The sequence below is a fragment of the Orcinus orca genome, chromosome 1, assembly GCF_937001465.1.
Source record: "Orcinus orca chromosome 1, mOrcOrc1.1, whole genome shotgun sequence".
Taxonomy (NCBI): Eukaryota; Metazoa; Chordata; class Mammalia; order Artiodactyla; family Delphinidae; genus Orcinus; species Orcinus orca.
Window position 1 is genome coordinate 208,653,810 of NC_064559.1, and position 20,823 is coordinate 208,674,632.

The 20,823-nt window shown below is 50.3% G+C and overlaps 1 protein-coding gene across 32 annotated transcripts in view; it reads left to right on the forward strand.

Moving 5' to 3' along the window:
• Positions 1-20,823, forward strand: part of NPHP4 (nephrocystin 4) — a 144,652-nt gene that overhangs the window by 86,885 nt on the left and 36,944 nt on the right. For all 32 annotated transcript variants that reach the window (XR_004484647.2, XR_004484645.2, XR_004484646.2 and 29 more), the window contains 5 exons: positions 1,079-1,140; positions 3,082-3,189; positions 4,462-4,610; positions 4,767-4,958; positions 5,412-5,599. Coding sequence is in view for 29 of the 32 variants with exons in the window: in XM_049706645.1 (XP_049562602.1) it covers positions 1,079-1,140; positions 3,082-3,189; positions 4,462-4,610; positions 4,767-4,958; positions 5,412-5,599 (699 nt within the window). In the remaining 3 variants the exon portion in view is untranslated. The remainder of the gene's footprint in view (positions 1-1,078; positions 1,141-3,081; positions 3,190-4,461; positions 4,611-4,766; positions 4,959-5,411; positions 5,600-20,823) is intronic.

Sequence of the window (20,823 nt, forward strand, 5' to 3'; positions counted from 1 at the left end):
CACATGTAGCGGCCAGAGTCGGGTCACTGTGAAGGGGACCGAGGTGCATTAGGAAGGCGTGGTCCTCAGGGAGACCAGACGTGTCACCTCGGACAGGTGCCCGGTCCCACCTGGGCCTTCAGGGGAGCGGAGGGGGCCGTGTCAGGATGGGCCCCGGTCAGCGGGCAGCCCCACCGTTGACTGGAGGCGGTGATGTCGGCTGCTGACGGCAGAAGCAGCGCGCGTATATGGGCTGATGGGGAGTTGATGGGTGGCCCCAGACGCCGGAGCACAGTGCTGAGAGTCTGGGGGTTTCAGGGACTAGAGTGATGTCTGGACTCCTAGACAGGAGTGCAGGGCCTGGGATCGGGGTGGAAGCAGCACAGGCAGACTCCAGCCCGGTCCTGCCCCGGGCCACTGTGCGGTGACCGTGCTTGGCGGGTGGGGACAGCGCCGTGGGAGTGGTTGCTCCCTCCGCAGTTGGGCACCTCAGGTGCTGCAGGAACCAGCCTTGCATCACCCAGGGCAGGGGCGCCCTCGGCCCTCGCTCCAGGGACCCTGTGGAGGGCCGACCTCACACCCCTAGAGTGAGTGGGCCTCAGGGGACGGGCTGTGAGTGATGGGAGAGCCGGAGCGCCCAGCCGTGCCTGCGTCTGTTTAGAAGTTTCTTATGTAACAGAACAGCAAGTGGGCCCCAGCCAGGGAAGCACCGGCCCAGGCAGGCATCAGAGCCCGGCCCCGCGAAGGCAGGGGAGGGTGAGCAGGGGAAAGGACGGGTGAGCCTTGAGGTGAGCGCAGGAGAGCCTCAGGTGTCTGACAGCCTCACGTCTCCCTGAGTGCACACGGAGTGAGCCTGGTGAGCAGGGAGGAGGCCGAGGAAGTGGGCAGCGAGCTCGGGCTCCATCCTGCGGGCGGTGACTGGGGACGAGCGCCCTGGGTCTGCTCGCCAAGCACTGGGGCTGCCCAGTGGCCGCTGCCCAGCTCCGAGCACCGGTTACCGTCGAGGGGAGACTCGCGCCAGGCCTGCCTGAGCCGGGCTCCGGTGCCCTTGCCCCACCCAGGCTGACGGCCCCTCCCCGGCCCCTGTGCTTCCTCCCAGGCCTGCCAGCACCACCGCCCCGGGGGCTCACCACCCCCCAGGACTCGCCAGTGGGACCAGGGGTAAGTCCAGGCCCGAGAGGCCTGTTTCGGAATTCCGCAGTCAAGTATTTAAAGGTTCTGGGGGCGGGAAAGTCCCCTTTGCATCTTTAAGAACAGTTGATGTCCTGTTTACTTGTGAGGGCTGGGAAGCGTCCCAGTGAGCCAGAGGGGAGGGGCCCCCGGGTGTCGAGGTGCAGGTGTCCTCAGCCGCCCTCCTGCCTGTCTCTGCGGCGGGTCCCTAGTGCGCTGCTCCCAGCGCCGGCCGTCAGGGCCGTGGCTTCTGCTGCTTGTTAATGATCCTGCAGTTGCCACGGAAGGCCTGTGTCCGCACTCAAGCTGATGTGTTCTCCCGCAATTATGTCTGACGGCTGGGAATCTTTCAGGACTGAATGGCCTTTTTTCCCCTTCTGGGACACGGAAGAGCGGTCTTCGCAGCCTCCTCTCCTGACCCTCTGCCAGGAGAGGGCGCTGGTGAGGCCGTGGCTTCCCCAGGCCGCAGCCGGGCAGGTGTGCCGAGCAGCTGGTGCTGGAGGGGACAGGGCGGCACCGACAGAGGCCAGCACGTTGGTGGGCCTGTCGGAGAGCAGACGTCTCCTCCAGTGCTAGGAGCTGCGGCGGCCCCTCAGGGATCCTGAGCCGGGTCTGCCTGTGGCTCGGGGCTGGCTCTGGCCAGCGTGGTTTTTGAATGAGGTCAGAGTTGGCTTGTCCTCCTGATGACCTTGTCTGCCAACATCACCCTGGACGTTGACCTTCTGGAAAGGTTGAATGATTCGGTATCCAGGGCTGTCCCCAGGATGTGGCTTTAATGTGGACCGTGCAGCTGGGAAACTGGACCAGAAGTGAATGTGGTGTTTGCCCGAAGACACGTGTTTGGGGACAGCCTCCCGGCCCCCGCTGGCCTGTCCCCGCATTTTCCCTCTAGCGGTCGGCATGGTGCCCCTAAGTGCTGAGGGGCCACAGGGCAGCACCTCCAGCCCCAGAGGCAGGAGGCGCTCATGGCGGCTTGTGGGCTCTGAGGGGAGCTGAGCAGACCCTAAATTCTTCCCTGCCCCTAAGATGCTGCCCGGATCCCCCAGTGCCCCTTGCCCATTTCTTCAGCACCTCATCATGGGTTGGGTCCTTCTCTGTACCAGCACCAGCCCCCCCCGCCCCCCCCCCCCCGCCCCCGGGCCAGCTGTTGCTGCTGACGACAGACGTCTCATTTGTTAACGTGTACATCATAAATAGAGACCAGGATTTGAGAGACGGGTCTTCAGCAGAGCGAGGGCCCTCCACCTCTTCACACCGGCCTTTTAGTGCAACGTTCGTTTTCCTCACGTTAGTCACATTTACCTGACCCTGTGCCGGGTACCTTGCCAAGCCCTTTCTCACCGTAGGCCTGTGACCTAGGTACTGTTAGCACCCCCATTTTACAGATGAGGAGACTGAGGCAAGACCAAGTTAGTTAGGCGACTTGCCCACGTCACGTGGCAGTGAAGTGGTGGAGTGGGGCTTCCAGGGCCCACGTCAGCTGCCATCATGGTCACTGCCTTAACGGGCGGGTTCATGTCGTAGGAACACAGGTGGTTAGAATCAGAAGGGGTCTTGGAGAAGTTCAGTCCAGGGGTGGAGGTGAAACCCAGAGAGGTTCAGAGACAAGCTGGCCCTGCAGCCCGAGTGTCAGAGAACCCACCCGGCTTCCCTGGCCATTTCCCCTTCTCCACTTGCTTTTCCTTGTTAATAATATTTTTATTCAAATATTACGATGTGGGAGAAACCACAGAATTGCCCCTCTCGGTAGTTAGAGAAGAAGCAATTAGACGTGATGCCGGGTTCCAGGAGATTCCAGACCTCACTGCTCCCTGTGGCCGCATCAGAGTCCTCCCTTCCTTCCCAGGGGCCTGTGCCAGCGGGCGGTGGGAGGGGCTTTGTGAAGGTACTGGGGTGCATTTTGTCGTCTTACCCAAGCTTTCTTCCCTTCAGCTGTCGCTTTCCCAGCTGGCGGCTTCCCCACAGTCCCCAGCTCAGCGCCGCTCGGCCGAAGCCTCCTCAAAGCCACCGGGGAGCCCCACGCTCTCCCTGGCCCCGGGGGTAAGTACGCTGCCCCTCCTCTCGCCTGCCTCCTTCCAGGAAATGGCTCCAAACTCCTGACTTCTGTGGAAGTCTCTGACTTTGTGAGCTGCCCTGGTCCTTGGTGAGGTGACCAAGACCTTCCTGGGTTCTCTGTGTTGCGGGCGTTGGGATGGGGGCTGGACATCACCTCCTTCCAGCTTTAGATCTTTGCCACCATCCGTCTCGGTGACCAAGGGTATTTGGTCTGGGAGCTTTTCCTGCCACAGGGCTTGATTTAGGCTTTGCTCTACCTGAGAAGACAAAGTAAAAGTGCCCTTAGATCTCTGAACGTGAGAGGAAAGGGGAAGTTTCGCTGGAGATGTAAATAGAGGTCAATCCAAGTTGCCAGCTCCCCCTCCAGGACGCTCGCCCTGCGGCTGGAGGAGAGTTTGTGAAGCCCACCGTCCCCGATCCCAGTGGAGCTAGTGGGCTAAAATAGGCCTGTTTCCTTCTACTGAACTTGGGGGACTCACGTAGAGTTTGCTGGTTCACCTGCAAACTTCAGTCTTGCCTTGGAAGTCTGTTGAGGAAAAATGGTTCCATTTAATTACTTCCTTGAAAACCCTCACGGTGAAATGCCTGATTCTAAAATATATCTGGGCTCGTGTCATTACGAAGAGCCTTCATCTCTAATGTTACCGGCGCCTGAGGCCCGTGTTCCTTGCCTCCGGTCACGTGGGGCTCCTTCTGAATGAAACGGGAAGCTTGGGAAGCCAGTTGGAGAGAGAGCGTCCCAGACCCCGTCAGGCTCTTCCTTTAGACGGAGGCGGGCGGAGGGTGCCGGTGAAAGCCTAGAGCATTCGGTGACATGGGGACAGGGAAGCGTTTACACAGGCTTGGGGGCTCTGTCCCACAGTCTCCCTAGCGTTATTGGAGTTGGTTTCATCTTTCTGTTCCGTAGACGTGGTTTTGATGTTCATTCGCCTTCTCAGGCAGCAGATGTCTCCTGTGCTACTGGGCTGTTCAAAAAATTATGATTCCTTCCTCGTTGCTTTTCGACTCACATAAAACACAGGATGCCCCGGTGAATTTGAATTTCAGATAAACAATCCTTTCCAGCATAAGTGTGTCCCAGATACTGCATGGGATATTCTTATACTGAAATTACTCACCGCTTCCCTGAAATTCCAGTGCAGCTGAGCCTCCTGTTTTCATCTGCAATGTGACAGAGGCAGTTCACCCACGAGCCCCAGGTCCAGGCATCCTTGGTGCCTGGGTTGGCCTCACCTGGGGCCCCACTGTGTTCGGCAGGAGTTCCCCTTGGAGGGCAGGATCTCTCACCTGGAGGCTGACCTGAGCCAAACGGCCTTGGTCCCGGGCACGTCCACTGCTGAGCAGTTGCAGGAGCTGCCGTTCACACCTGTGCACGCCCCGATCATCGTGGGAGCCTGGACCAGGAGGTGAGGGGCAGGTCTGGGAGGGCCCAGGGCAAGTGCTGTGTGATCAAGACCCTTTGACCCCCTGAATGGTGGGCTTTCCTAGAGAGCTGGCTTTCCGGGTCCTGCCTCTTGGTTGGCCCTTTCCTGGAGGCTGGCTCAGGAGGCCTTCTGTTGCAGCTCTGGAGGGAAGCCGTCACGAGCCTCCCTAGCGCTGCTGCGGTCCGCTGGCTTTCCCGAGATTCTGGACGCCAACAAGCAACCCGCCGAGGCCGTGGATCCTACAGATCCCGTGAAGTTCAACCCTCAGAAGGAAGAATCAGACTGTCTGCAAAGCAACGAGATAGTGCTACAGTTTCTTGCCTTTAGCAGGTAAACTCTTGACTATTTGGTCTGTTGCTCTTTTCCTGGCTTTCGCATTTCTTGCGCTGAGGAAGAACTTCTTTGTGGCTCTGGGAGAATACTACGATCCGGTCTTAGCGGGACTGCGGAATGCCCTCTGTATTTATTTTCGTTTGGCTGGGACCCACCCACTACCATTTCCAAATGCTGTAAAACGTGCTTTGACCGATCTCCTGTGGTCCTTAGTTACAGCGTGGACAGAGTGTTGCCCTGTCCTTGGGTACTGGTGTAGCCCCGAGATCTGGGCTCTCCAGCCATGCCTGAAGTGGGGGGATGCCCGGCGGGCTCCCCGAGGTCACAGTAGGGCTGCTGGTGTGGATGAAGGAGGCGGCCTCTCACCTGCTGTCTCCCTGCGAGTGTGTGACAAAAGCCCGGGTTCTCCGCCCGGACCCTTGATTAACTCGGAGCTGTCGTTGGATCCAGGGTGTCCCAGGACGACCAGGCAGCGCCGTGGCCACAGACTGTGTATTTCACCTTCCAGTTCTACCGCTTCCCCCCCGAGACAACGCCACGGCTGCAGCTGGTTGAGCTGGATGAGGCCGGGAAGAGCAGCTCGGCCTCCCTGCCCCACCTCCTCGTCCTGATTCACAAGGACGGCTCCTTTGATGCGGGTGAGCGCTGGGACCCCGGCAAATGCGAAATCCAGGGCCAAGCTTTGTCTGCGAATTTTCTTATATAGAAAATGTTGAACAGTGAAAAACTTCAAACACGTTCACAGTTTGAGAGAACAGCGCAGTAAATCAGTGCCCCTGCCCCTTACCTCTGACAGTTATCGGTGACATCCCTGCCCAGGTCCCTCCCCAAACCAGGGCTGTTTGATGCAAATTCCAGACGTTATATGATTTCATCTATAGATATTTCCTTATGTAGATCTAAAAAAGTAGAGTCTTTTTTAAAATACATAAACTCAATAATATTACCCCATCTAAAATTAATGCTGACTTAATATTATAACTTAATATCTAGCCAATGTTAACATTTCCCCAGTAACTTCATAAAGTTTTTTAATAGTTTGTTCAAATCGGGATCTCAGTAAGTTCTGTGCGTTGGGATGGTGTGACTCTCCAGTCTCTTTCTACCTACAGCCGTCATCACCATCCTGTCTCTGTTTTTTTGCTTTAATTTATTTGTTGAAGTCGCCACGTTGCTGGTGCCCTAGAGCCTCCCAGTGTCTGCACTTCGGTTTTGCGTCCCAGTGGTGACATCTGCGGTGTTCCTCTATCGCCTGTTTTGCCTGTAAATTGGAGTTAGATCTAGATGTGTGAGCATATGAGTGCTTTTGGCTTGGGGCAAGGCGTCTGTATTGCTGGTGGTGTGTCCCCATCTCTGCAGCAGCACGCGGCCTGGGTTGCTTCTTATGCCCCATCAGTGACCATCCAGACTGCTGCTTATGGAGTGATCGCTTCACTTAAGGCTACACAGTGGTGATGTTTTACTCCTAGAACACTTCTTCGTGTATCAGCTGGAATGCTTCCTTAAAACGAAACTTCTCCTCACCAATTCTTTGGTTGCCTTGAGGTGCGATTCATATAGAGAAGGCAGAATAATGCTTGATTTTCTTCTCTTTTGTTTGCTAATTTTTAAAATAGTGAGACAGTTCCCAGCATCCTTCAAGGGTGGGGCCGATGGCTTTTTTTTCTGATATCATTATCAAGTGATGGATTTAAACTGCAGTGGACTGAACATACCAAATATGTTGTTGTTTTTGGTGGCCAGTTGTCCTGTCTTTGGCCAGGCGCACGGCTCGTAAGGGACATACCTGGGGTCTGAACCACTGCTGCCTCTTGAGTAGAACTTAACAGGTGGAAAAAGACGTGTTAAAATATTAAATGAAATTAGTTTAACAACATTAACATCAGACAAAAGTGACAAAAGGCAAAGGCATTGCTGGGGATCAAGAAGCCTATTAAATAATAATTAAGGGAATAATTCACTAGGAAAAAATGATTCTAAATCCGTGAACTTCTAACAACCACAGCTGCCAAAGATAAAGGACAAATTGATGGACTTTATAAGGGGAAACTGACAAACCTACAATCATAGGAGGTTTTGACACACTTCTGTGAGTAAATTGATTGATCAAGCAGAAAAAGTATTAATGAGAATATTATAAAATACAGTTTAAAGAGATGATCTTGTAGAACCTGTGCAACCAAGTTAGAGAATATGTGTCATTTTCAAGTATCCTCTGAAACTTATAAAAACTGATTATTCATATATGTGTGCATATATCTTAGGCCACCAAGCAGGTATTGCCATATACCAAGAGACCCTATATCTAATCTAATTTTATAGCATTCTTTGACCATAATACCTCAAGGTCAGAAATCATTCACTGCCCTCCCCCTGGAAGGCTCCAAACTGCTGGCTCTTTTTGAATTTTAAAACATATTTCTAATTTTTCCCCTAGGTAAATGAAGAAATCAATGTAGAAATGGCTGCTTAAAACTGAATGACAAAATAATATTGCATATCAAAACTAATAAGTAAAGTGGCCTCAGCCATAAAAAGGAACGAAATTGGGTCATTTGTAGAGACGTGGATGGACCTAGAGACTGTCATACAGGGTGAAGTAAGTCAGAAAGAGGAAAACAAATATCGTATATCAACACATATGTGTGGACTCTAGAAAAATGGTACAGGTGATCTGATTTGCAAAGCAGAAATAGAGACACAGACATACAGAACAAACGTATGGATACCGGGCTTCCCTGGTGGCGCAGTGGTTGAGAGGCTGCCTGCCGATGCAGGGGACACGGGTTCATGCCCCGGTCCGGGAAGATCCCACATGCCGCGGAGCGGCTGGGCCTGTGAGCCATGGCCGCTGAGCCTGCGCGTCCGGAGCCTGTGCTCCGCAACAGGAGAGGCCACAACAGTGAGAGGCCCGCGTACCGCAAAAAAAAAAAAAAAAAAAAAAGAGATCCTTTAGGGCTTCCCTGGTGGCGCAGTGGTTGAGAGTTCGCCTGCCAATGCAGGGGACATGAGTTCATGCCCCGGTCCGGGAGGATCCCACATGCCGCGGAGCGGCTGGGCCCGTGAGCCAAGGCCACTGAGCCTGCGCGCCCGGAGCCTGCGCATCCGGAGCCTGTGCTCCGCAACGGAAGAGGCCACAACAGTGAGATGCCCGCGTACCGCAAAAAAAAAAAAAAAAGTATGGATACCAAGGGGGAAGGGGGTGGGTGGGTTGAATTGGGAGATCGGGATTGACATGTATACATTATTGATACTATGTATAAAATAACTAATGAGAACCTACTGTATAGCGCAGGAAACTCTGCTCAATGCTCTATGGTGGCCTAAATGGGAAGGAAATCCGAAAAAGAGGGGATATATGTATACGTATAGCTGATTCACTTTGCTGTACAGTAGAAACTAACTCAACATTGTAAAGCAACTATACTCCAATAAAAAGTAACTTAAAAGCAAATAAGTAAAATGGTAATTACAGGGACATTTGCAGCTTCAGATGCTTCTATTGTTGGTAAGGAAGAAAGTATCTTTTAACATGCTGATCTCATTGTTCAGCTCAAGAAGTTTGGTGAAGAAAAACCAGAGCAAACCCAATAAAGTAGAAGGAAAGAAATTAGAAAATGAGCATAAATGCTTAGAAAACGAAGAAATAGTGGAAAGGGTCAGCCAGATCGTTGGGTGTGAGAAGTCATGGGTGCAGCAGGTGATGCTCTGTTCCCTTGTCCAGGGTCAGAATCAGTGCGGGGAGTCGGAGCCGTTGTGGGAATGGGGTTAGCCCGAGAGCCCGTGGTGCTAGCCGTGCCCCCATCAGGTGAGCGGCAGGCAGAGGTCGGGCTGGGCAGCCGCCGTCAACCTTGAACCTGCGCCCCCCGCTTGCCTGTGGACCCCGGCCTCCTCTCTTCCTGTGGACAAATCTGAAAAGAAAGGGGAAGGGGTGAGAAGCTTGGGCTCTGCTTCTTCCCCCAAACCCACCAGTCGATGAGCTGCCCTTGCCCTGGGAGGAGGGTGTGCTGGGCAGAGGGTGGCACAGGCCGTCCCTCTGCACGGAGGTGGGGCTGGGGACGATGTGTTCCTGCAACCTTCCTCCGTTTTGTTCTCCCAGCTCACATAACCGTTGAGTTTATGGCCAGCGGGGCTGTGGCCCTCCTTAGGGGAGGGGACCAGTCACCACTGGGGAGGAGACCAGTCACCACTGGGGGTGTTTCCCAGCCTTCCTGGGACCACTGCTCCCAAACCCACCACCTTTCCTTTGCTAGTCCCCCCAGGACCAGCAGTGGAGCCTTCCTGGGACCACTGCTCCCAAACGTACCACCTTTCCTTTGCCAGTCCCCCCCAGGACCAGCAGTGGATAGTTCAGCCTATGTCCCCAGAAGGCTCTGAAATGGATCAGAATAATGCATGGATTTCAGGGCCCCTCTGCACGCATTGCTGACCATTCATTCCCTATTCTGTTTCCCGTGCTAAATGCTATCCAGTCACTTGATCCAGTGGAGCTCATCGGAGGTTCTGCAATGAGGTTAAATGATAGTGTTAAGATAATTCAATAAAAAAGGCCAACCACTTAGAGATGCTCCTGATTTGACTGTAAGCCCCTTTCCACTATGAATTGCCCAGAGAGAAATTAGTCCAAAAATTAAATTTCCCTGCAAGTGGAAGTCCAAAGAAATTAAAATCCAGAATCGAATTTTCTTGTCATGGCGAATTAAAATTCAGAGTCCACAAAGGCTTTGCAATTTCTTACACAGCTGAGCCTTGGCCAAAGATGCCTCTGACTGAGCAGATCTGGGCTTCCTTTGGCAGCCCAGACTTGGGGGTTCTCTCCGGATGGACCGGGTTCCTCAAGATCTCAGAAGGTTGAGCTGGCTCAGCACCGAGTCTTTCATGGGCCTCACTTAAGACGTTTTCTTTTGTTGTTGAAATATAACATGCATACAACAAAGTGCACCATTCCATGAATTTTTTTTTTTTTTGGTAAATGTATTTATTTATTTATTTATGGCTGTGCTGGGTCTTCGCTGCTGCGCGTGGGCTTTCTTTTTAGTTGCGGTGAGCGGGGGCTACTCTTTGTTGTGGTGCACGGACTTCTCATTACGGTGGCTTCTCCTGTTGTGGAGCACGGGCTCTGGGTGCGTGGGCTTCAGTAGTTGTGGCACGTGGGCTCAGTAGTTGTGGCTCGCGGGCTCAGTAGATGTGGCGCATGGGCTCTAGAGCATGGGCTCAGTAGTTGTGGTGCACAGGCTCAATAGTTGTGGCTTGTGGGCTCAGTAGTTGTGGCTCACGGGCTCTAGAGTGTGGCCTCAGTAGTTGTGGCACATGGGCTCAGTAGTTGTGGCTCGTGGGCTTAGTAGTTGTGGCACATGGGCTCAGTAGTTGTGGCACCCAGGGTAAGTAGTTGTGGCTCATAGGCTCAGTAGTTGTGGCTCACGGGCTCAGTAGATGTGGCACACAGGCTCTAGAGCACGAGCTCAGTAGTTGTGGTGCGCAGGCTCAGTAGTTGTGGTGCACGGGCTTAGTTGCTCTGCAGCATGTGGGATCTTCCCGGACCAGGGCTCGAACCCGTGTCCCCTGCATTGGCAGGCGGATTCTCAACCACTGCACCCCCAGGGAAGCCCCGTGAATTTTTAAGGATGGTTAGACCTTATTTGTTAGAGCAGTTCTAGATTTACAGAGAAACTGAGCCGTTAGCCCAGAGCCCCGTATACTCCCACCCCGCCCTGTCTCCTCTGTTAGCAACTTCTTACGTTCACGATGAGCCAATATTGGTACCGTGTTATTAACTGAAGCTCAGAGTTTACCTTAAGGTTTACTCTCCCCACGTTGTACATTATATGGATCTTGACAAACGTGTAACATCATATATCCACTGTTACAGTATCACCCGGAGTAATTTCACTGCCCTAAAATCCCCTATGCTGCACCCTGCCAGCTACTGATCTTTTTACTGTCTCCATAGTTTTGCCTTTGCCAAGATGTCATATAGTTGAAATTATATAGGGTATGCTTTTCAGATGGCTTCTTTTGCTTAGTAATATGCATTTAAGGTTCCTCCATGGCTTTTCGTGGCTTGATGGCACGTTTATTTTTGGCACCGAATGATACTCTGGACGTACCTCAGTTTATTTATCCATTCACCTGCCAAAGGGCATCTTGGTTGCTTCCAGTTTGTTGTTCGGGATTTTGTGTGGACATACATTTTCAACTAATTTGGGTAAATACCTAGGAGCCCAATTGCTGGATCGTATAGTAAAGGTATGTTAAGTTTTGAGAGAAACTGCCCAGCTGTCTTCCAAAGTGGCTGCACCATTTTGCATTCCCACCAGCAGTGAATGAGAGTTCCTGCTGCTCCACATTCTTGCCAACATTTGATGCTGTCAGTGTCCTGGATTTGGGCCATCCAAGTACATGTGTAGTGGTAGCTCATTGTTTTAATTTACAGTTCCCTAATGACAGATGATGTAGTGTGTCTTTCCATCTGCTTACTTATTATCTGTGTATCTTCTTTGGTGAGATGTCTGTTCGGATCTTCAGTGCATTTTTAAATTGGATTTAATTTAAATTGGATTTAATATTGTTTTCATATTTGTTGTGTTTTAAGAGTTCTTTGTATATTTTGGATACAAATCCTTTATCATATATGTGTTTTGCAACTATTTTCTCCCAGCTTGTGGCTTATCTTTTTCATTCTCCTAATGGTGTCTTTCTCAGAGCAGAGGTTTTAAATTTTAATGACATCCAGCTTATCAATTATTTCTTTTATGAATCGTGCTTTTGGTGTTGTAGCTAAAAAGTCATCACCAAATCTGAAAGGTCACCTAGGTTTTTTCCTATGTTATCTTCTAGGAGTTTGATAGTTTTGCATTTTACATTACAAAAATTAACATTTTGAGTTAATTTTTGTAAAAGGTGTAATTTTTACAAAGTGAACACATCTGTGTATCTACCACCCAATTCGGATGGGGCTGTAGAGCATTACACAGCAACCCCCCACCCCAGTTGTTGACCTCCCCCAAGGGTAACGGCTCTTCTGAATTCTATCACTCTGCATCAGTTTTACTTGTTTTTTTTTTTTTTTTTTGCGGTACGCGGGCCTCTCGCTGCCGTGGCCTCTCCCGTTGCGGAGCACAGGCTCCAGACGCGCAGGCTCAGCGGCCATGGCTCACGGGCGCAGCCGCTCCGCGGCACGCGGGATCCTCCCGGACCGGGGCACGAACCCGCGTCCCCTGCGTCGGCAGGCGGACTCCCAACCACCGCGCCACCAGGGAAGCCCAGTTTTACCTGTTTTCCGAACTTAACCGGGTCGTATTATCCATACCATGTTGAATCTAACTTCTTTCGTTCAATCTCGTGTCTGGGAGATTCCTCCATGTTGCTGTGTGTAGCAGTAGTTTGTCCGTGATCTTGGCTGTATAGAAACCCGTTGTCCGAATATTCCACAATGTTTACCCATTCTGCTGTTCACAGGCCTTTGAATGATTTCCAGGTTTTGGCTCTTTTGAATAATGCTGCTATGAACATATTTAAAACGTTGTGAAATGATCAGCCCAACGAGTCTAGGTGGCATCCATCATTGAACATAATTATAAAATTCTGTTTTTCTTGTGACGAGAACTTTTACGATCTACTCTCTTAGCACCTTTCAAATACGCAACACGGTGTTATTAACTGTCGTCACCGTGCTGTGCATCACATCCCCGTGACTGACTTATTTTATAACTGGATGTTTGTACCTTTTGGCCCCCTTCACCCATTTTGCCCACCCCCCGCCCCACCTCTTGCAACTACCAGTCTGCTTTCTGTATTTAACGAGCCTGATTGTTTTTAAAAAGATTTCACGTATAAGTGAAATCGTATGGTATTTGTCTTTCTCTAATCCATCCACGTCGTCACAGATGTCAAGATTACCTTCTTTTTAACGGCTGAGTAATATTTTGTATATATATATATATACTGCATTTTCTTTATCTGTTCGTCCATAGGTAGACACTTCGGCAGCTTCCACATCTTGGCTATTATAAATAATGCTGCAATGAACATGGCGGGGGCAGGGTGCAGATTTCTTTTCGAGTTAGTATTTTTGTTTTCTTTGGTTAAATACCCAGGAGTGGGATTGCTGGATCATGTGGTAACTCTATTTTTACGTGTTTTGAGGAACCTCCAAAAAAGGTTTGGAGGAGGCTTTCATAGTGGCTGTACCACTTAACATTCCCAGCAACAGTGGACGAGGGTTCCCTTTTCTCCGCTCTCTTGCCTTTTTAAGAATATACGATCATTCTTTTGGTGCGCATGTGTGTGTGTGCATCTGCGTTGGTCTGTGCCTGGGACTGAAGCTGCTGGGTCCCGGGGCAGCACAGGTCTAGCTTTGGTGCATTCCCTCTCCAGTGCTGTGCCAGCTGACACACCCACTGGAGTAGACGGAAAGTCTGAGCTGCCTGTGTCCTTGCTGGTTGTGTAATGTGTGTGGCTTTGTTGGTTTCTTTCACGTGACCTCCTGGTGGGCATGTGCCGGCATCTCCTGGCTGACCGATGACCTTCCACACGCTGTTGCCTTCGGCAGAGCCTCTTTTGCACTGCTTTGCCCATTTTTTCTTGTGTTGTCTGTTTCTCGGTGTTAGTAGGTGTTATGTATATATCCGGATCCCAGTCTTTCTTCAGATGTTACAAACATCTCCTCCCGCTCTGTGCCTTGCCTTTGACTGTGTTAATGGTATCTTTTGGTTAACAGTAGTTTTCCATGAAAATTACGTCCAATTTATCAGTCTTCTCCTTAATGGGCAGATTTCCTAAGCTACACCCAAAATGAGTTTGTCTCCACAAAGTCTTGAAGATATCCTCCTATGTTACCTTCTAGAAGCCTCTTTTCCCTTTTTATCTTCAGATCTAGAATTCATCTGGAATTGATTTTGTGTATCCTGTGAGGTAGGGACTGAGGTTTGTGACCTTCATAAAGAATGCAGAGAGTTAATAGGACATAAAAGATTTTAAAAGCATTGGCTCCACACCCACCAAGCTTACGAAGTGAGTCATTTCTCAGCCTGGAATACTTATTTTAAGCAGAATGTTATTCCCAGAATCCAAAGTTTGGTTTTGCCAAAGATGATAGCAGAGACTCAGGGGGGCATGAGGCCAGAGAGAAAAAGCCCTGGTCTCAGCTCTGCCACACAATCGCTCTTTTCTGATGGATGGACCCACTTATGGAAAGTGGCATTTGAGACGTTGTTGTCTTCTGGCAAAGTCTGGACGTGTACAGTCTTGGCAGCCCTGACCACCAGTTCTCGTGGAGGGTCGCCGCTTCCCCTCCAGGTCTGCCTCCTGGTGCCCAGAGTCCATGATGTGGCTCCCACACGCCCTTGTAGGCAGCCCTCAGCAGGCTCATGCCAAACGGCTGCCACCTCTGGTCCAGCGGGAGCAACTGCAGCTTCTGGAACCTGCGGCCCGTAGGCCTGCTGGCTGCCTCTGCCACTCTAGTCACTGTTCTACATTGTGAGTAGAATTTCTTCTGTTTCCTCTTTTTCTTCAAGAGCGGGATGTGCCTCTGGACTTTCCTCACTTACTACTGTCCCCCGCTCCTTTCAGGAAGGTTCCCCCAAGTTTGTGGCCGTTTCATCTGCTTGTGTTGGTCCCCGTCCTTCCATACCACATGCACGGGGCCGCCTTTCCTTGTTATTTCCCTTGCATTCTTGCCTGTTTTTTTCTAACATGTTGTTTTTCTGACAGGCGTCTCATGGTGTTTTTGTCTAGTGGGGTCTTCCCTAGTGTGAGAGCTGGAGTCTGGGTCAGCCAAGAGCATCCACTGTCCTAAAGAACTCTCGTCCATCTTCCCGCCCCTGAGTTATCCCAGCCAAGGGGGCATCTCCCACCAGACCAGCGTCTAGGTCTGGACCCTGTAGTACAGCCTTGATCGCCTCTTCCTTACTGGATCTTGTCTTTCCTGTGCCTTCTCCAGGTGCCCTAATTCCGTGTCCCCAGCTACAGAAGTTGTGCTGGTGCATTTGGGAATACCTGCTTTATCTCTTTGTTCATCTTTCCCCCCACCTCAGAATCATTTGAATGTAAAATGCAGGCGTGGTGACAATTTACCTCTAAATATAGCAGCACACATTACTTAAAAATAAGGACATCTGGGACTTCCCTGGTGGCGCAGTGTTTGAGAATCCGCCTTCCAATGCAGGGGACATGGGTCCGAGCCCTGGCCCGGGAAGATCCCACATGCTGCGGAGCAACTAAGCCCGTGCGCCGCAACTACTGAGCCTGCGCTCTAGAGCCCGCAAGCCACAGCTACTGAGCCCGCGTGCCACAACTACTGAAGCCTGTGCACCTAGAGCCCGTGCTCTGCAACAAGACAAGCCACCGCGATGAGAAGCCCGCGCACCGCAACAAGGAGTAGCCCCTGCTCTCCGCAACTAGAGAAAAGCCTGTGCGCGGCAACAAGGACCCAACGCGGCCAAAAATAAAATGTAAATAAATAAATAAATTTATAAAAAAATAAGGACGTCCTTTTCTATACACACAATTCTGTTATCATACTTAAGATTATAAGAATTTCATTGTCAAGTTTTCCCATTTCCCCTCATATGTCCATTATAGCTGTGTTTTGCTCTGACATCCAGTCCAGGCCCATGTATTACCTGTAATCATGTGTTCAGTCTCTTTTCATTGAGACTTGTCCCCTGCATTCTTTGTCCAGTGTTGGTGCCTGTTTGAAGAGACTGAGCGAGTTGCAGAATGTCCCACATTCTGTGTGTCTGATTGTTTCCTCACCTGGTTGTCTACCTCATTCGTCTTCAGTAGTTCTCATCCACTGGGGGAAGGGCTGAGGGCTCCATCCCATCCTGGATTTGGTGCGAACTCTTCATCGTTGAGGCCGCGTGCTGCCCGTGCATCCCATCGGAGGCGCCGAGGTCAGGCCGTGTCACCGTGCGGGTGTCAGTGTGAGCACTTGGTAGGGGCACCCGCCCAGGTGTCTCCAGTGGGAAGAGGTAGGCGCTGCCCCCTTTGCACTTGGAAGACTTCTTGGGGCTGTTCTTGGGCTTCGTGTGAATATCCGACCCCTACAGCCCTTCACCTACTGTCCTAACATCCTTGACTGTGCTTTGCCTGGGTCAGCTCTTTAAATGGAGCTTTCAGGATGGTAATTCTTCTAATGCTATCATTTGGTCTCCCTTTATGAGCTGGCATTCTTCTATAGAAAGAGACTTTCTCTCATCCACCAGGAGTGAACTACATATATGTTCTCCAAAAAAGGCAGAACAAATGTTAAATACTTTCCCTTTAATTTCTAATTTTCAGAGTAAGAACTTACTGTAATAGTTACTCTAATAGTGACAGTTCAGGTTTTGTGTATCCTAGCTCTTTGTTTCGTCTTTGGCCAGCTGTAGCCCTTCGGGTTGGCCTGAGTCTGTTGACACGCTCTGGTTGGACTTCGGCCAGTTCCTCCCTTTCTGGAGCAAAGGTGTCCAGCCTCGCCTTGTGCTTTTTCTGCCTCAGATCCAGTCACCCGTTTCTCCCGGGAGCCTGGCCCTGCACCGGGAGTGCTTTCTAAAGATCACGATCCGGGCACTTTTTTTTTTTTTTTTTTTTTTTTTTGCGGTACGCAGGCCTCTCACTGTTCTGGCCTCTCCCGTTGCGGAGCACAGGCTCCGGACGCGCAGGCTCAGCGGCCATGGCTCACGGGCCCAGCCGCTCCGTGGCATGTGGGACCTTCCTGGACCGGGGCACGAACCCGTGTCCCCTGCATCGGCAGGCAGCCTCTCAACCGCTGCGCCACCAGGGAAGCCCATCAATCCGGGCACTTTTGATCGGGGTCTCAACTGCTTCTAGGCCTTTCCCTGGGCAGAGCTGGGGCATGTATATTAAAACATGAGTTCACCTTGATATTTCTAACTTAAATTTAGAGGTTTTTCCCTAAAATATTTTATTTGTATCTCTTTCCTCTTAAACCGAAAATCGTGTTTCCCGATAATATATTTACTTATTTACTTTCCCTTATAATTTACACAATGTATTTTCAAAATTATACTGCTGGTTTGAATACTAACGATACATGGCTGACAAAAGTTCAGGTTTCTTTGTGTTCTTCTGGTCTAGGGTTGTGTCCCACCGAGGATGTAGCGTGAGTGAGTGTGGCCCAAAGCCCTTGTGTTCATTCTTTTCTCTATGGAGTTCTGTTGCCTATTTGATGTTCAGTCGAATTTGTTGGTTTCAGTTTGTTTTCAATTTCATATTTGCCTTCTTTCCTTTTTGATTGGAATATTTACGTGGCCCCAAACATAAAACCGTAGCTGAATGAGCACTCAAGGCTCCCTTCGACCCTCACCCCTCTAGACAGCCCCCACCTGCTCACCGGCCTGGGGGTGACCAGGTTTCTAGCTTCTGGCTTAAGCAAATATTTACGTTTTTATTTTTTGTTTTTTCTTATTCGGTAGGTGGCATACCAAATACACTTTTTCACTGTGCTATTTTCAGTTAACTTTCCATCCCGAGTTCCACTCCATGTGGAAACCGTCTGCATTGTTTTTACAGCTACATCGTCCTACATTGGGTGCATGTTCTGTGGTTTATTTAACCATCATCCTACTGATGGAGGTTTGGGTCTTTCCAGGGTTCTGCGATTTCAGGTAATGCAGCAATGAGTAACCTTGTGTTTCTCGTGTTTTCTGTGTATGGAGGTATGTTTTAGGGCAGATTGCTGGCAGTGGGATTATAGGATAAAAGGCTTCAGTAGTGTTGATAGACAGCACCACCTCCTCTCTGTTAGCCTGAGATCTTTTGGCCTCCTCCGCAAAATAGGTTGTTACATTCTGATTGATGTGAGATAGATCTTAGTGAAGTTTTAATGTGCATTTCTCTTGTAATGAGTGAAGTTGAGCATCTTTTGTCTTTGTCTGCAAACTTCTATATCTTTTTCCATTTCTCTATCAGATTTTTCATCTATTTTGTCCTCTGTTTTGGGAACTGTATTAGGAAGATTAGCTGTTGCCTGTGATATACATTGCAAATATGCTTCCTACTTTGTCGTTTGTCTTTTTGCTTTGCTTAGGATGGGTTTTGCTATGTAAAGGTGTTACTTCCGTGTAGTCTAATGTGTCAGTCTTTTATTGCTTCTAGGTTCTTGAGTCCCAGATGCAAAGGCTTTCTCTTCCCCTAGCTCAGCAAGAGATTCGTGCATGGTTTCTTCTAGGATTTACCGTTTCATTTTTTACGTTTAGATTTCTGATCTCTGTGTAGTTTATCCTGCTGTGTGAGGGCAGACTTGGATCAGTTTTATCTTTTTCCAAATGTCTATCCAGCTGACCCCGTACTATTTATTAAAACGTTTGTCTTTTTCCCCAGTGACTTGAGAGCCACCCTTATCAGATAGCAAACTTTTTTGTATTACTTGGGTGTCATTCTGGATTTTCTTGCTTGTTCTGCTAGCCCAGAGGTTGGCAAATGGATTTCTGTTAAGGGCCGGATCATAAATATTTTGGACTTTCTGGGTTCACATACGATCTCTCTGTAATCATTTTCTTCTTTTATTGACTTTTGTTTTTCACAACCCTTAGAAAATGTAAAAGCCATTCTTAGCTCTCAGCTGGGTTGGCCTGTGGGCTGTAGTTCACCAGACTCTTCATGAGACTGTCTGTCTACACACGAAGGTCGCGCTCTTTGATCAGAGGTGTTATGCTATTCTTTTTGGCACCGTTCTCCAGACATTCTTGCTGGTTTAGTTTTCTATGTGAACTTGTTAGGCTCTATCTGGGGTTCTGGAGAAGTTCACAGATGAACGAGAGGGGAACTGCCCTTGAAGGATAGGAGGGGACCTGCCCAGGAACAGGGATGTCTTCCCATCTGCTCATTTCTGCTTCCCTGTCTTCTGAAGGCACATAAGTGTACCTTAAATAGGTTTCGCTATTTTCTTGTTTTTTAATCAGTTAGATTTTGCATTTCCCTTTATTATTACCCCCCTTCTGCTTTCTTTTTGGTGTTCTCTACTGTTATTTTCCTAATTTGTTTGAGTTGCTTAATTCATTTATTTTAATTCTTTTGTTCTGGTTGATATAAAGTATTGAAGGCTATGAATTTTCCTTTGATTATTGCTTTATGTTTTGGTGATTCTGATAAGTAGTATTTTCATTATTATTATTCTAAAAAATCTGTTTTGATCGTGTTTTCCATTTGACATAGAATTATTTAAGAATAAGTAAATTGCTTTGAAAAATTTTTTCCAATTTCTAGTTTGTTGGATTGTGATCAGAGAATATTATTTGTAATATTTCTACTTTAAGGAGCGTATTTAGGTTTTCTTTGTGGTGAAATAGACAGTAAATTTTTATTAATGTTCCAAATATACTTGAAAAGATATATTCTCTGTTATTGGGGTACCATGTTGTATGTGTATGCATACACTCTGCCTTATGGATTAGCTGGTCTGGTCTTCTGTATCCTTACTTATTTATGGTCCACTTGACCTGGCTTGAAAGAAAAGCGGTTGTTTGGTCTCCACTGTCATTGTGTTTTCATCTGTTTCTTCTTACGTCTCTGGATTTCTGCTTTGTTATTTGGTGCATAGATACTCCAAGCTGTTACGCATTCATCACGCGTTGTAGACTGTAGTGTTATAAAGTGTTTGTCATCAGAGGAGTCGTGGCTACCTTCACGGAGCAGGAGGTGTTTGTCATGAAGGAGGGGTGGAGATTGAGAAGAGGGGTGGGGGAGGACCGTCCAGCTGGAGGCAGAGCATCTGCCAGACCTGGCCGTGGCGGTGGGGCAGGACTGAGGTGCAGCAGGGACCCCAGCTGGGCTGGGCGGTGTCTGTGAAGGGGTGAGGGAGGTAAGCTGGGGAGCCTGGGCAGACCCTGTAAGGTGGTACCACTACCCCCAGGAGTCAGTGGTCAGCACCACTGCAGGTTTTTTAGTGGGATGGAGACGACGCATGATTCCTTTTGTGGACACTTTGGCAGTGCCATGGGATGGACTGTGGGGGGTCTGGACTTCAGGGAAGGCCACCGAGGAGTCAGTTGTCTTAGCCAGACAGGAGCAAAGGGGTCCGAGCCTATAGTGGGGAGGAATTGGGAGGGTCCAGCATGAGGGGCCTTGGACTGTGCCCAGACCAGGATGGCCCCCGTGTGCGACACTCAGCACACTGTCAGCTCTGGGCTCAAAGTGTCCCCCCGAGACCGTGAGCTCCATCAGGGCAGGGACCCTGTCCATCCTGTTCTGCCACACGACCCCACACAGGGCCTGGAACATTTGCCGCGTGTGAATTAATGGTCGTATTGAGGGGACCCGGCAGCTGACGGGATGTGGTGATGATGGAGCCCAGCCAGGGCGTCGGGAGGACGCGGTGCTGGGCGGCACTCTGGGGTGACGCAAGGGGGAGCTGGCTGGGGAGGAAGACGCGGGGTCCAGCTGGGACCTACTGCATTCAGGCGCGAGTGCAAGTCCGGGTGGAGGCTCTGTGGGACTGGAGGTGTTGGGGGTGAGTGTGCAGGGCGCCCAGGGAAGGGTGTTTGCGGGTGTCATTTGGGGGTCGCCCCACACGGTCACGTCCGTGTGCACCTGGAGCCGTTGGTCTGACCCACATCAGAGGCCGGTGCCGCCGCTGCCCCTTCCTTGCAGCCCAGCGGGACCCAGCAGGTGGGCGCTGCCGTCGGTGCTGCGAGCTCGACCTTCCTCATTCCCCGGTCCTCATTCCAGTCCTCACTGCGCCTGGATGAGCCGGCCTCACGGTAGGTGTCGGGAGACTGATCAGGTGCCGCAGGCCGCTTACTTCTCAGACCTGGCCGTTGGGGGCCGGGGTGGCGTGTGACCTTGGCCAAGCCCTGTGACTTGGGACACTGGGGCCTGGCCTGCCGTGTACAGCGTCACTCCAGCCCCTCCCGTGGTC